Source organism: Narcine bancroftii, chromosome 1 (genome assembly GCF_036971445.1).
Source record: "Narcine bancroftii isolate sNarBan1 chromosome 1, sNarBan1.hap1, whole genome shotgun sequence".
Taxonomy (NCBI): Eukaryota; Metazoa; Chordata; class Chondrichthyes; order Torpediniformes; family Narcinidae; genus Narcine; species Narcine bancroftii.
The window spans coordinates 358,656,885-358,674,123 of NC_091469.1; the positions used below are offsets into that span (position 1 = coordinate 358,656,885).

Consider the following 17,239-nt stretch of genomic DNA (forward strand, 5'->3'; position numbering starts at 1 on the left):
AATCTTCCTAAAAAGAGCTAAAATTTAGTGAGAAAATAGAGACACTAGAGTTAGAGAAGGTAACAGCTGTGTGATAGGATTGTCTATAGAAGGATTATCATTTTAAAGAGGTAGGCCCTACCTGACCACACCCAACAGCGTGTTCAGGTGAAAAATTATTCTTCATCGAAGATCAAGTGAGATGTTCAACAATTATCCAACCTGAATTTGCTCCAGTCTGACCAGATTTGTTATGTTAGGATAGGAAAGGTTTGGAAAGATAACACCTGAATGGGGCCAACTTGGAGAGATAATTTGGTCAGCCTGGTTAAGATGGGCCAGAGGGCTTGTTTCAGTGCTGTTAAGCTTCCACAATGGGCTTCAAAGATAATAGGATGAAAACAAATTACAGGGACAGATAAATAGAATTTGAGGTGAATTGTGATATAGGCAGCAATTCTAGGAATGAGCACAAATGAATTAAACCTGAGAGATAAAGTAAAGGATGAACCACCTACCAGCAATGCTTAAGAATAATTATTGCTGAGTGGTTTTAAAAAAAATGATTTTAGCAGTGAATGAGTTCAGAAAAGGGCAGAAGAAATGTGCCACAAACAGATGATGGTGTCAAAGGCTGTACTGAGAAATAGTTGTCTGAGTAATATTCGTAATGGGAGGGATTGATAATTCATTGCTGTCTTGTAACGCACCTACTTAAAGAAATTTGGAGGGAAAAATTGTTGACTATGAGGCAGTGGATTACTGAAAGAGGAGTCAAAGGTTATTTCATTTTACGCAGTGTGATCACAAAAATATCAAAAAGGAAAAAGAGTCTGACGTACATTGATCAAATGGTCTAAAGTCACAAACCTATCATGTTGGTTTTATTCACTGAAGCTGGTGCCTGATCAGCTTAGTTTTTCCAACATTTTCAGATTTATTCCATCAGCACCATTCCAATCCAGTAACTAATTATTATTTTGCCAGACTGTTCTAATTTTCTTTTCTTTAGGTTTATTAACACTGAAAACATAAATGTTTCCCATTTCCAGATGCCCTGATGGTAAAGATAGTTTCATAGGTTCTAGAGTTATTTTGTTTATTGCTACACAACAAATGTTCAAACATGCTGAAGATTTACTCACAAAAACAGTTTCACTTTAGCAACCAACTCAAAGCAAAAACAATGAGAAGGGCTTTCTCTGAATGAGGAGGTTTAATTATAGCTGTAAATCTTGACTAGATCTCTGATTTCACTAAATTAGCATCTTTCAGTGAGTGCTGTTGTTTGTTCACATTCCTGCTGAGGAAATGCAGAGACATGAACAGGACAGTAATTGTTTCTTGACTGAAATTGGGCTCCTATGAAAGCTGCTCTGTGATAAAATATTTATAACATATTCAGTAAATGAATTTGAAAGTTGTCATGAATTAGTATTGGATTGTCATATGACTCCGCTTTTTTTCATATTGGGATTCCAACCATTTCATGGTCATTTATTTTGCACGCATAGGATCATTCTTTTTTTTAATTTTTTAAAATTTTTCACATTAAGAACCATATTAACCAAAATACGCACAAACATTTCCCTCTTGAATATACACAGTGTCATTTTCTCCCCTTTCTCCCCCTCCCTTCCTTCCCTCCTTCACCCCCCCTACCCACTAAACGTTCAACATATACAATACAATAAACGCATTAAACAATGTCATCACACAATGAAAATAAACAAGAAAATTGTGTCATCTACTTTTACACACTGGGTCAGTTCATTTCATCTTCTCATTCTGTCATTTTAGCGGATGGAGGTCCACGGTAGGCCCTCTCTGTTGTGTTCCATGTTCGGTTCCCAAATTTGTTCGAATGCCGTGACGTTATTTTTTTAATTATATGTTATTTTTTCCAATGGAATACATTTATTCATTTCTATGTAGAATTGCTGTACTCTCAGGCTCTCTTCTGATTTCCAGGTTGACATTATACATTTTTTTTTGCTACAGCTAAGGCTATCATAATAAATCTTTTTGGTGCTTCATCCACATTGAGGCCTAGTTCTTTACTTCTTATATTATTTAGAAGAAAGATCTCTGGATGTTTTGGTATGTTGCTTTTTGTGATTTTATTTAATACCTGATTTAGATTTTCCCAAAACTTTTCCACTTTCTCACATGCCCAAATTGCATGTACTCTTGTTCCCATTTCCTTCTTACAGTGAAAACATCTATCTGATAATGTTGGGTCCCATTTATTTAACTTTTGGGGTGTGGTATATAGCCTGTGCAACCAATTATATTGTATCATGCATAACCTCATGTTTATTGTATTTCTTATAGTTCCGGAGCATAGCTTTTCCCGTTTTTCATTTTTTATCTATATGTTTAGATCTTGTTCCCACTTTTGTTTGGGTTTACAGCTTATTTCATCGTTCTCTTTCTCTTGCAGCTTGATGTACATGTTTGTTATAAATCTTTTAATGATCATTGTGTCTGTAATCACATATTCAAAGCTGCATCCTTCTGGTAACCTCAGCCTGCTTCCTAATTTGTCCTTCAAGTAGGTTTTCAGTTGGTGGTATGCAAACATTGTACCGTGAGTTATACCATATTTGTGCTTCATTTGTTCAAAATATAATAAATTATTTCCCAAAAAACAATTTTCTATTCTTCTGAACCCTTTTCTCTCCCATTCTCTAAAGGAAAGGTTATCTATTGTGAAAGGGATTAGCTGATTTTGCGCCAATAATAATTTTGGTAGTTTGTAATTTGTTTTTTTCCTTTCTACGTGAATCTTCTTCCAAACGCTGAGCAGATGGTGCAATACTGGTGAACTTCTATGTTGCACCAGCTTTTCATCCCTCTTATAAAGCATATGTTCTGGTACCTTCTCCCCTATTTTATCTAGCTCTAACCTGGTCCAATCTGGTTTTTTCCTTGTTTGATAAAAAATCTGATAGATATCTTAATTGTGTTGCTCTATAATAATTCTTAAAGTTTGGTAGCTGTAAGACCACTTGTTTGTACCATTCTGTTAATCTATCTAGCGCTATCCTCGGTTTCCCCCTTTTCCATAAGAATTTCCTTATTATTTTCATTAGCTTATTGAAGAATTTCTCTGTTAAGGGAATTGGTAATGATTGAAATAGGTCTTGTATCCTTGGGAAGATATTCATTTTAATGCAATTTACCCTTCCTATCAGTATTAGTTGTAAATCTTTCCAATGTTCTAAGTCATCTTGTAATTTCGTTATTAATGGCTGATAATTTAATTTGTATAGATGGCCTAGATTATTATCTAGTCTAATACCTAGGTATTGGATTGCTTGTATTTGCCATTTAAATGATGTTTCTTTCTTAAACTTTGTGAAATCCGCATTATTCATTGGCATCGCTTCACTTTTATTTGTGTTGATCTTGTACCCCGATATTTCTCCATATTCCTTCAATTTCTTATGTAATTCTTTTATTGATAATTCTGGTTCTGTTAAGTATACTATGACGTCATCTGCAAATAGACTGATTTAATATTCCTTCTCTTTTATTTTTATCCCTTTTATTTTATTTTCTGTTCTTATCAGTTCTGCCAAGGGTTCTGTAGCTCAAGCGAACAGTGAGGGAGATAGTGGACATCCCTGCCTAGTTGACCTACTTAATTTAAATTGGTTCGATATATATCCATTTACTGTCACCTTTGCCAATGGTCCCTTATATAATGCTTTAATCCAATTAATATATTTCTCTGGTAGGTTGAACCTCTGTAATACTTTGAATAAATAATTCCATTCTACCCTGTCAAAGGCTTTCTCTGCGTCTAAAGCAACCGCCACTGTTGGCGTCTTATTTCCTTGTACTACATGGATTAAGTTAATGAACTTGCAGATATTGTCCGTTGTTCGTCTTTTCTTAATAAATCCAGTTTGATCTAGTTTTACTATTTTTGGTACACAGTCGGCCAATCTGCTTGCTAATAGTTTTGCTATTATCTTATAATCTGAGTTAAGTAGAGATATTGGTCTATACGTTGCTGGTGTTAGTGGATCTTTCCCTGTCTTTGGTATTACTGTAATTATTGATGTTTTACATGAATCTGGCATATTTTGTGTTTCTTCAATCTGGTTCATTACTTCCAGGAGAGGAGGAATTAATAACGCTTTAAATGTTTTATAGAATTCTTTTGGGAGCCTGTTCTCTCCAGGTGTTTTATTGTTCGGTAGCTTTTTTAATATATCCTGTATTTCCTCTATCTCAAATGGTTTTATCAATTTGTTTTGCTCCTCTTGCAATTTCGTTAGTTCAATTTTAGCTAGAAATTCATCTATTTTGTCTTCTTTCCCTTCGTTCTCAGTTCGGTATAATTGCTCATAGAATTCCTTGAAGTTTTCATTGATCTCTGTTGGGTTATATGTAATTTGTTTGTCCTTTTTCCTTGATGCCAATACCGTTCTTTTAGCTTGTTCTGTTTTAAGCTGCCAAGCTAGTATTTTGTGTGTTTTTTTCTCCAAGCTCATAATACTTCTGCTTTGTCTTCATTGTGTTCTTCTCCACCTTATATGTTTGTAGTGTTTTTTTGTCCGCCAATTCTCTTCTTTTTGAGATCATTCTTGAATACTAGAAAAGATATTGATGATGTTCTGGTTCAAGTGAAAGTAACACAGTTTTGTGACTCTTTTCTGCACACTTTCCAGCTTAATGATATTTTTCCTATAGCTGGTTGGCCAGATCTGTGCAAGGGGAGTCTCACCAGTGTGTTACACAGTGGTAATGTGATGTCACTACTTCTGAACTCAAAACTGATGAAGACAAGTGTGCTAAACTTTTTTATCACCCTGTCTACTTGTATTACCACTCTCATGAAAATATGTGCCTGTATCCTATGTTTCTCTGACCGAGAACACTCTCCAAGGTATCTTTATTATTGTGCAAGTCCTGTCCTGTTTCAACTTATCAAAGTGCAACAGCTCTCACTGATTCAAATTCAATGTCATCTGCCACACTTTCCCAGTTTATCTAGAGGCTGTTATAATCTCAGATGACCTTCTTCACTGTTGAACATACAACCAATGTTAGTGTTATCCACAAAGTAAAAGTACATTTGATTTTTATATCATATTTTCAATTGATTCAACAAGGATTTAATGAGTAATTAACATTTCTTTCATCGTCAATTAAGAATTTGATTGAGAAACATATTGTATAAATTAAAACAATATATTTGTAAACATATTCAAACCAAATTCTTTGTGGATCAATGTTTATAAATTTATAAACTTATTGGATGCATTAAAAATTGTTGGTTTCTTTTCTGAGGTAATCTGAAATGTAATTTAATTGAAAAGATTCTTGTAGTTTATATCAGAAGATGACATTTAGATAATTAAGATAAATCAGTTATAGCAACTATGTGTGCAATATTGTGATGCAATTTGCAGCCATTAGCACCCATCTGTAGAGTCGCAAGTGCGAGCCAAATCACAGTGTGAAACTATCAGTACATAAATAATTAAAATGCAGGATGACTTAATCCTGCTATCCTGCTAAAATAGGTTTTGCGATTTTTTTTAAAAAAGGTGAGGGAAGTAATAACCTCAAAAAGGCATTGCAAAAGATATTAAAATATGGCTGAGAAAAGCAAAGCAATTTGAACAAAGGATACACTCTCAGGAACTAGCTTCTGTGATATTAATGAAATAGCTTGTGTAAGAACTTGAAAACCTAGCTGCAGATTTGTAAAAATGTGTTTGAGACCCTGAATTACAAATGAATAAAGTAGAAGAAATATGACAAGAAAATTGGTTGCATAATTGGCATAGTAGTTAGTGCAAAGTTATTAAGGTGCCAGCAACCTGGCTTGGAATCTGGTGCTGTCAGTAAATAGTTTCTACGTTCTCCCTGTGACTGCAAGGGTTTCCTCCAGGTGTTTAGGCTTGCTTCCATGTTCCAAAGGCATACCGGGTTAGTCGGTTAATTGGTCACATGCAGGAATAATCATTAAGCAAAATAAGCATGTGCTTAGGGCACCAGGGGAAGGGGACACCACAGAGTTTTTTTCCAGTGCCGGATTTACCATGGTGCAGCCGAACTATGGCCCCACAAAAAGGGGAGCCCCCACAATAAATGAAAAAGGTTATATTTAATATAGTTGTGGCGTCTGGCCGGGAAGAAAACTGAATTTTTAATCTATTATTTCACATTCAGCATGTATTGAGTTTTAATTCTTCGTGAATCTTCTTCCAAATGTTGAGCAGATGGTGCAGTGCTGGTGAACTTCTATGTTGCACCAGTTTTTCATCCCACTTATAAAGTTTATGTTCTGGTACCTTCTCCCCTATTTTATCTAGCTCTAACCTGGTCCGATCTGATAGGTAGCTTAATTGTGCTGGTATATAATAAATCTTAAAGTTTGGTAGCTGTAAGCCCCCTTGTTTGTACTATTCTGTTAATTTATCTACCGCTATCCTCGGTTCCCCCCCCCCTCCCCTTTCCAAGAGAATTTTCTTATTATTTTCTTTAGCTCAGTGAAGAATTTCTCTGTTAAGGGAATTGGTAACGATTGAAATAGGTATTGTATCCTTGGGAATATATTCATTTTAATGCAATTTACCCTTCCTATCAGTGTTAGTGGTAAATCTTTCCAATGTTCTAACTCATCTTGTAATTTCTTCATTAATGGCTGATAATAATCTAGGCCATCTATACAAAATAAATTATCTAGTCTAATACCTAGGTACCGGATTGCTTGTGTTTGCCATTTAAATGGTGATTCTTTCTTAAACTTTGTGAAATCCGCATTATTCATTGGCATCACTTCACTTTTATTTGCATTGATCTTGTACCCTGATACTTCTCCATATTCCTTCAATTTCTTATGTAATTATTTTATTGATAGTTCTGTTAAGCATACTATGACATCATCTGCAAATAGACTGATTTTATATTCCTTTTTATTTTATCGCTTTTATTTTCTGTTCTTATCAGTTCTGCCAAGGGTTCTATAGCTAAAGCAAACAGTGAGGGAGATAGTGGACATCCCTGCCTAGTTGACCTTGGTTCGATTATATATCCAATTACTTTCACCTTCACCAATGGAACCTTATATAATGCTTTAATCCAATTAATATATTTCTCTGGTAGGTTGAACCGCTGTAGTACTTTAAATAAATAATTCCATTCTACCCTGTCAACGGCTTTCTCTGCATCAAAAGCAACTGTTGGAGTCTTCTTTCCTTGTACTGCATGGATTAAGTTAATGAACTTAGAGATATTGTCCATTGTTTGTCTTTTCTTAATAAATCCAGTTTTGTCAAGTTTTACTAATTTTGGTACACAGACGGCCAATCTGTTTGCTCATAGTTTTGCTATTATCTGATTCCACTTGCATTGAATTCGCCCATCGTTATTGAATGAAGATCTACCGGGACCAATGCCTGAAGAGGGTGCACAAAATCAGTGAACCAGTGCGGACTCGAAAGGCCAACGTGGCCTGTTTCCGCTCCGTAAATGGTTATATGATTATATGTCTTGTTCGTTAGAGAATGAAAGGGTTAGGGCATCAGTTGGCCTTAATCCGGCCCTGGTCACATGAGTTAAAATTGGGAAGTATGGCTCGTGCTCCAGCTATGCCTGTTCCTGTGCTATGTCTCTAAATTATATTTTTAAAACACATTTTGTACTTTCTTCAGAACTTTTACTTGGATGAATTTGAAAACTTGATGGATGAGTTGTTGTTTCGACTCAATGCACTGTCAAATAGTCTTCACCACTCTCTCTCAGCAAAGCCACACTATTTGGGAAACAATTCTTATGAACTGGCTCCTGCTTATTCCTACAACCATGAAACAGAGGTAAGAATTCAAAAACTTGATGTCTAGTACTGACTGCAAGATTTTGAGGTCTCATTTGATATTTGTTTTGATTCCAATTGTAATTATTAATTATTCTTCTTTATTAAGTTTCTCCAAAATAATCAGAATGGTTCTGAGCAATAATTGTTTACAGTACTCATTCAATGTCATGCCTTGAGGACCATTGGAAACAGAAGTTAGATTTAGATAGTCAGGCTGATTAACCTGGGCTGTGTCTCTCATGGTGAATAGCATAAGCATGATTTATGGAAAATTGGTCAACAGACCACAATCCTGCCTAGTTCTAAGGTTCTAAGTTTAAAATGGATCACATCACAGTATAAATGTGATATTTCTCATTCAAGTTGAAATGAAACATCTGAAGTCAAGAAATTTGCAAATTCCCTGCACTGTGCAAACATATTTTATCCAAGAAATTATCTTTTGTCGTAGACCCACACAATTCATGAAAATCATTTGGAGCACAAGGTTTACAAACTTGAAGAAATATTCAGGAACAATTTGCAGATATATCAACTCTTAATACCAGGAAAAGAACACAATTCTGATTCAAACACTGCTGATATGAAAATATTAAGGTAAAGTGATTATTAATTGCAGTTATTGAGAGGAGTAAGTATGAAGGAGTTCCCATGTCCTCGTGGAGTTAACTTTAACTTGTGGTCATATGTTAAATGCAAATATCCCTTTGTATGTGTGCCATACAGAAATACATTAGTAACTATTTTTTTTTCTTGGGAGGTTTGAGTGGCAATCCTGCTCTGGGAAACCAGGTTCAGCAATACCTAATTAAAAACATAGTGAGGTAGTTCTCGAGACCAAAGATTCAACAGCTCGTATCAAAAGCATGTTCTATCCCAAAAGTTTAAGTGTTAAATGCACCTTTCAATGTTACTTGGATACTTCACTGCATTGGTGCACAGCCCCAGATTCTGGGTTGGAGTGTTAACGAATTCAGTGTTGTTGAGAAAGATCATAGATTTTCAGTTCATATATATTTACAAGTTTTACAGTACTTAGAACATAGAATAGCACAACACATCAACAAACCCTCCAGTCCATGATATTGGCATAGTACACAATTATATATTAACTTAATCTCTTCTGCCTCCACATAATTGCAATTTCTCCATTCCCTGTTGTTATGAATGAATAAAACCTTATTAGTACTAACAAAGGAACAGCAATGGAAAATTCACCAGATAATGGTAAATTCAAAATAATAGTTTTATTAAACTATTAATAATATAACATTTCTTACTTATCTCTAAACTTAATTCTAACTTGATTCCCACGATGCGCAAATGTATGTATGTGTGTTAAATTCAAATCATTACAGTTTAATCTTGTCTGAAAAGTCCATTTTAAAACTTTAGCATCAAACAGGTTTTGCTTGAAGATTTTTAAATCGCAGTTAAATTGAAGTAATTTTGAAACACTTTTAAACATTATGTCTTCAGATCTATTTCATGAGTCTTTTGAGGTTGTCTTTGTCTTTGGGAGGTATTTCTTCCTCAGTGATTTCCGCAAATTCCCACTTATCTTGCCTAAGAGTTATAGAGTTTGTTTTCCACTGATTTCTTTCTTAATCAAGGGCCAAGTGGTCTTATTTACTTTACAGCCACTTGTTCTGCGTTTCCCCCTTTCCAGGAGTAACACACAAAAGTACCTTTTCTGGTTACTGTATCTTCAATCCCAAAACTGTCCCCCTTATTCAAAGAGACAGTGAAGTGACTCTTCTTTATGGCCACTGATTTTGTGTATCTCCTATAAAAAGGATAATACAATACAGAATAGCATCTCCCTCTTTCTCCAGAGACTAATGTTTTACTTCTGTGTCTTCCAAAGGAGGGTCAATTTCTTCCAACTGGTTTCAAAATCTTCCTCTTCGTTTATGTTTCTCTGTAATCATGTGACCTGACATCACCACCGTTTCAGTTTCATTTCTGCCCAAAATATTCTTGTCACTTCACATCAACAATCTTCTGACCAAATCTCTGTTTAAGTGGTTATATGAATCCATAAAGTCTACACAGGTCATTCCAAAGGTACTTGAGTTTTGAAACAGCTGTCAGTATAATGCTGAATGTACACAAAAATGCTTTTAAGAACCACACATGGTACTTGAGTTTCCAATTAAGAAACTACTTCAGCTTTATAGTTCTATTTTTCTAAACACGTCAACTCTCTTTCTGAGTTTCTTTAAATGTAATGTGACCTGTATGTGATCCTGCATCCAGCCCACAACTAACTTGCTAAGAAATATATATTTTATATCTAAATATGAACACAAATCCATTACACTGCATATTCACGTCTATCTAAAAGCCTCTTTTATATACATAAAAATATACTATCATATCTGCTTCCACCACTGCACGTGGCAGACTATTCCATGCACCCATCATTCTGTGGAACAAAAACTTGCCCACACATCTCCTTTAAACTCTTCAGATTTGACTTGGGGTTTCTGTTGCTGCTTGGCATGACAATAAGTAATTTTTGTGTTGTGGCATTTCTAATGGAATGGAGCAGGGAGTGCCGGGATGTCTGGGAACTTAACTTCAGAGCAATCCAGAGAATACTTTAATGAGGTAAAATTCTGAAAACTACATGGTTCTTGGATTAATAATTAAGTATTAAATAAATACTCTCCTTTCAACTTCCACTTAACTCTTTATCGATCTTTGCAGCATAAATCTTTAAAATTCTCATGTGATAGTCCTCCACAATATTGAGAATCTTTTACTTACCTGTGCTTCACTTTACTGCATTTTCCTATGCATCACGCTGCAAAATGTGGTACCCCTCATTTCTCTGCATTGCCAGTAACCTATATGACCCATCTTCTCCTGCTTTCAACTTGATTTTACCATTCTCTCTCAATGTTCTACCTACTTGTACTCAAGTTATTGATAAAAAAGCAGAACAGAAATTCCCACTATTTCTATTTTGGGATTAATTCTAATCTCGGTGCCTTATTGCACTCTAAAATGTGCTGTTGAGAGAAGAGATTTTTTTTCCCACTTGATTTTCACCTGCATCTAATTTGCCTACTTCCATGCAGTCAGGTAATAGTTTAAAATATGTCTTAACTGTAATGGTTTTCATACTAAAATCATTCTCTGGTTTATCAAAGAGCAATAAGTGTTCCAACACATCACTCAGTTTAATGACCATTACAGAGATCTGATAAATGCTGGCCAACTCATTAAAAGAGAAAGCATGATAAAGGTTGCAAAACCTAAATGCCACTTCAACGTAAAATTCCACAGCTTTTTGTGTTGTTTTTTCCAATTTTAATCAAATTGCGCTGAAACAGAAGTAGCAGAAACTTCATGCCAGGATATGCCACGACCTCACATGTTTACCAAGTTAGAAACATAGTCATTTACCCTGGGTACTATGATCCATCCTGTTTTCCAAAGTTTTTTCCACATATTATTTGGGACATTTAAAAATACCCATGCATATAACATCCAATACATCCATTTTATTCCTGGATTCTAAAGGGTTTCAGAGAAAAAAAGTAACTTGTGAAATGTCAACAGTTATTTACAACTCCATTTTGCCTGCTCTGAGTTGTATTACATTTTTCAAGTTGCAAAACACTCATTCTATATTGGACATTTCCTCTTATCCAACAGGGCAAAATCCTCTTTAGACTGGTGAAATGATCAAACGCAATCATCCCTTTTCATTTGATTTTGCACATTCTCCTTCAGTTTTCACCGTTCTGTTCTTCAAGCTTCAGAGTTACATCTGTGGCAGATACAGAGAGATGGACAAACTACATCTGAAACACAAGGATTCAAACTCACCCCCAGCAATTGGGTCCTGGCTTAACACCCACCCATAGTCCTCTTTACCTTGACCCTTAATACAGAGACACATGTGTGTATGCACATGCGTGGGCACTCACACTTCTACGTCACTGAAGTCAGTACTGGTATCAATGTTTTCAAGAATTACCTTTTTTCTCTATTCTTTTCTGAACCATCAACTACTTAAAATTGTCAAAATTGTCCATCATCTCTCACCTCTCATTTATTTTCTCTTCTTCTTCCCTCACCTGTACCTACCTATCCCCTGCAACCTATACTTTTCCTCCTTCCCCCCACCCCCTTCCCCACCCAACCCAACCTTCTTATTTGGCACCTTGTTCGGTTTTCAACATGCGCAAAGAAAGGCTCATGCCCAAACTTCAAATGCCAATTGTTTTCCATGAATGCTGCATGACCTGCTGAGTTCCTCCAGCTCTTTTGTGTATTACACTACTTCCTCAGCATCCACAGTCTTCATGTTCAACTTAAAATGGGCTTTCTCATTTTTAGGTCTAAGCTGGAATTAGAGACCCTTCATCAACTTAAGATCTCCCAAGAAAATATGTTGAGAACATCAGAGAATGCTCGAAGTGCTCATGGACCAACCCAACCCCAGACAAGTATTGATGTTGATTCTTCCACTCCACAGGATAACTGTTCATTCACTAATGACAATGCCATAAAGATTGTTCCCTGCAGTGCTTCAGATGCACCAGCAATATTCTGCGAAGTCACTTCAGATTCTGACAATGTATACACCCAGAATGGATCGCCACAGTCAGTGAGTGCTGAACATTATAATCTTGCAAAGTTAGGAGATACGCTGCCCCATGTCTTGTGTGGAATTAAGTGTCCAGAAAAGCAGGCGGCACAGACACGAATGCTGGAGGGCAGACTGGCTGGTCAGCAGCGTGGCTCCTCTGGCAGCACATCAGGAAAGAACCGCAAGCAGCTTAAACGCTCACACACCACAGTTATTCAAATCCTTGACAACACCAAGGACTTAGCAGTGAAATCATTTAAAGTTTCACAGCCAACTACTTGTGATACTTCAGGCCAGTGCCTCGGAAACCCAGTGGTTCAATCAAGCTCCAGACAACAACTTCCATCTGAGCAAGACAAATCGTCAGATGGACAGGCTCAAATAACAGAGAAGTCTGAAAGTTCAATCAAATCTTCAGAAAGCAATGGTAAACAGGACGGGAATGTAGATGTCTGTAACCTTCCAAGATCCATAAAGCAGTGTTGGTGACTGAATATTTATTAATAAAGTGGAGAGAAGCTCATCCATCTTATTCATTTTCCCTTTTGAGGCAAGAAATCCTAATTTCAAGTATGTTCCTGCTTATCATATTTAATCAGGCTTATGAAATATTTCTGAACATTCTTAACTCTCTTGTAGTTTTCAAAAGGATAATGATTTTGTTGATATACAGTAAACCATAATAATGGAGTCAGACTTCAAAAGTTAACACATCTTTCTTGTGTAACTCTTCCAATGCAGTTTTTGGATTGTGGCACACATTAGGGGGGAACTAACTGATTTTTGGTCATTGTTTTGAACAGGTGACAGGGAATGTCTATGGTTTCCTTTGAAATTAATAGAATTAAACAAGAGAAGTAAATACAACTGGTGGCTGACAGGGTCTGATTTAGTGTCAACGAAGAGAAATAAATTCATTTCTCCAGGTTACTCATTACCAAACTGTATCATTTCAATTCTAGTCCAATTTTTTTTTAATGAATCCTTCTCTAGGAATGAACAGTGATTATATGCAATAATTATTATCTGGAGTGAAGAAATAAAATAAAGAGCAGGAATAGCTCATTGAAATCTCTGGGCTTTTTTCACCATTCAATCATATTATGGTTGTTTTCTCTTTTTGGACTTCACTCTTATGTGTACTTTGTGAATGCTAATCCTATTGAATCCTAACCCCACATTTAATTCACAACTTTTAGTTGTTATATAGTAGAATAACACATTTTTTAGTGAATCCAGCGAGTTTTAAAGGGCAGCAAAAAGAAAACTCAACCACAGTAAAGGGAGTGTGAGAAATGACATTGGAAACAAGTCTTGGTGAGTTTAATGGGGATAGGCAACTGGAAACTTGAGATAGCTGTTGGCCACCGAGTGTGGCTGCTCCACAAAACAGTCACTCAGTCTTGGCTTGATGGGTCTAATATGAGGGAGGCCACCAAATGCAGTAGACCAGGTTGGGAGAGGAGCAGATGAACTTACTAGAAGAACTCTTCACACCTATGATGCTGAGAGAGGAAGTGAAGGGACAGGTTTTACACCTCCTTTAGTTGCAAAGAAAAGTGCTGGAGTACAGAGTGGGATGAGTGGAAAAGGATGAATGAACCAGTTGTGTGTAATTTTAACTCTCTTTCCCACTCCCACACTGACCACCTCTCTGTTCTTTGTCTTCTTCATTGGTGTAAAGAGGCCAAATGCAAATTGAAAAAAAGTCTCATATTCTGCTTGGTAATCTATAATCCAATGGTATGAACATTGAATTTTCCAATTTCAGATACCAGCACCCCCAGTGTTCTCCCCCATATCTCCTGTTTACTTAGATTTCTTCTCCCTTGTTCATATTTCCCATTCTCTCCCCTTTCTGGTTCCATCTGCTTATCATTCCTCTGGTCATCTGGTTCCACCCATCACCCGCTAGACTCTGTCCCACCCATCCCTTACACTGCTCTACACCGGCTATACTGCTTCCTCTTCCTTCAGTGCTGGTACAGGGTCTTGACCCAAAACAATGACTTGCACCATTTGCCACCACAGATGCTGTTTGACTCACTGAGATGTGCAGATTGGGAGATTAATTTGCTGTTGCAAGCTGCTTCCAGTGTGTATTTGGGAAAGTTGGTGGGAATGTGAGAGAATGAGATAAAATGAGTGTAAATGTTGATTCATGATCAGTGCCTGCATGGCTGTAATTGAAGTAAAAACACAATGCTGGAGAAACTCAGCAGATCAAGCAGCTTACTTTGTATAGCAAAGATAAAGGTACACACCAATATTTGGGGCATGAGTTCTTCATCAAGGTAGGAGCCAAATTTAGACAGGCCCCTGGTGGGGGAGGGGGGTGAATGATAGAAGGGCCTATTTCTATGATTGTGAATTTCTCTTACTTCCTGTTTTTTTTTGTTAGCTTTCTATTACAGTTTCTTACAAACAATTCAAAAGTGATAATTAACCACTTGATATGAATAAAGTTGAACAACTATTATCCCCTCTTCATTATATATTTTTTATATAGGAAAGCTTTGTTAGTGCATTGTTGTTTGGTCCAGTTTGCCGAAAAATAATGTTTTAAATGCCAGTACATATGAATACCTTACTATTAATATTCAAGTGATATAAACCTCCAGGAAAAAATATGGGACACCTCCACTTCTTTTCTGGATTTTAAAATTAAAGTCATTTTGCTGCCTCATTTTCTATGTGATCATTTATAAACTGCCAGAATCACTTTCTGAAGGAAAATTTGTGCTTTGATTGTCTGAAAAAGGACTGAAAGCCAAGAATTGTTTTTTGGAAAACTCCCAGACAACAACTACATATTAAATGAAAGGTCAGTCTGTTTGGTGAAGTTGGGCAGTCAACTCCCTGGATTTAGAGCAGCAGCAGGATCTCAGTGAAACGTCTGATCAGATAAAGAAAGGAAGACTGTGCAGCGATTTGGAAGGAAGGAAGCACTGGTATCAATCAATAGCATAGGAAACTTGGAAATTGACATTGATAAGAGATGTTGGAAGACTTACAATCACACATAACCCTAGTTGTTATATTGTGTTCGTTTACAGACATATAAGTTGAAAGGTTTTATATGCAAGATATGAGAAAGCAGTTCAGCAGAGCTAAACAATAGTTTTTAATAAAACATGCCTTGACATTGAATTGTATTCATCTTGCATGCTAACACATGGTTATATTTTAGCCCTATCAGTGCTGAACAAACAAAAATTACAGTGTTGCTCTAAATCCACTTCAGGGTGGTTTACATCTAGAAAATGAGACTTTTGTGTTCCCAAAGTTTTGTGCATTTTCCAACATTTTGATGAACAGTATTCAGAGAAGGGCATCAGCTCCTCCAAAGACCCGCTGGGACTGTCCCCACACTCAATTTCAGATTCAGTGTTCTTACAGATACTGGCTGATTTGCGTATTTTACGCATTTTCTGTTTTACTTTAGCCTGGTCTAATTTTCCATCTGGCAGTCTTTTCAGCTGAAAATAATCTTGAATGTGATCAACTTTGGGGTAACATTGATATTACAGTCTTCTCTGTGGAAGACATTATCAGCATGCTGGACTTATGGCTGTCTCAGAAGAGCAGTGAATGTGGTCAAGAAGATCACCAGAGAGAACGTGCTTGGGAAGCTAAATTGTCTAAGGGTAGACAAGTTTCCTGGTCTGGATGGAATGCACCCTCAGGTTCTGAAAGAGGTAGCTGTACAGTTTGTGGAGGCTTTGGTAATGATCTTGCAGCAATCAATAGAGTCTGGCATGGTTCTAGTAGACTGGAGGTTGCAAATATTACTCCACTGATTAAGAGAACGAAGCAGCAGAAAGGAAATTATAGACCTATTAGTCTAACGTCAGTAGTTGAGAAGGTGTTGGAGTTAAATTGTCAAGGATGAAATTACGGATCTCTTCTTATTTTGGGTTCCCTTCTTAAATTAGTTCTCTTCTTAAACAGCGGAGTGACATTTGTGATCTTCCCGTCCACCAAAACCATGCCAAACTCTCTTGATTCCTGCAATATCTTTGACTCATTGCACTTTCTCCAAGTTAAAAGAGTAGCCATGGGAACAACCTACCATTTTGTTGGCTACATGAAGCAATCCATGCTACAAACCTACACAAATTAAGGCCCCTCAACTCTTCCTTCACAACAATGATGACTACTTTGGTGCAGCCTCATGTACCCACAATGAGCTTGTTGACTTTACTTTGCTGCCAACTTCCACCCTGACCACAAATTCACTTGGTCTATGCCTGACAAAAGTTTTGCAATTTTTTGAAGAGATCACAAGTAAGATAGATGAGAGCAATGCAGTGAATGTGTGTCTAGACTTTCAAATGGCCTTCAACAAGTTGCCAGACATAATGCTGCTAAACAAATTGAAAGCCCATGAAATTACAGGAAAGATACAAGCATGGCTCGACCATTGGCTGATCAGTAGGAAACAGAGAGTAGGAATAAAGGGATCCTATTCTGGTTGGCTACTGGTTACCAGTGGTGTTCCACAGTGGTCGGTATTGTGGCTGCTTTTTAAGTTGTATATAACTAATTTGGATTATGTAATAGATGGCTTTGTGTTTACATTTGATACCAAAGTACGTGGTGGAGCAGGTGGTTCTGAGGATACGGAAAGGCTGCAGAGAGAGTTGGATAGATTAGGAGAATGGGCAAAAAGGTGGCAAATGAAATACAGTGCTGGAAAGTGTATGTTCATGTACTTTCATAGAAGAAATAGATGGGTGGACTATTATTTAGATGGGGAGAGAATTCAAATTTCCGAGGTGCAGAGGGACTTGGGAGTCCTCATGCTGGGTACC

At 36.7% G+C, this 17,239-nt stretch overlaps 1 protein-coding gene across 1 annotated transcript in view; it reads left to right on the forward strand.

Annotated features, from left to right (window-relative positions):
• The window catches only part of LOC138758248 (polycystin-1-like protein 1), a 140,707-nt gene extending 127,129 nt beyond the window's left edge, over positions 1-13,578 (forward strand). Inside the window, exons 37-39 of the mRNA XM_069926933.1 lie at positions 7,656-7,817; positions 8,271-8,416; positions 12,173-13,578. Of these exons, the coding sequence (XP_069783034.1) occupies positions 7,656-7,817; positions 8,271-8,416; positions 12,173-12,914 (1,050 nt within the window). The 3' untranslated portion in view covers positions 12,915-13,578. The remainder of the gene's footprint in view (positions 1-7,655; positions 7,818-8,270; positions 8,417-12,172) is intronic.
• Positions 13,579-17,239: the final 3,661 nt, after the last annotated feature.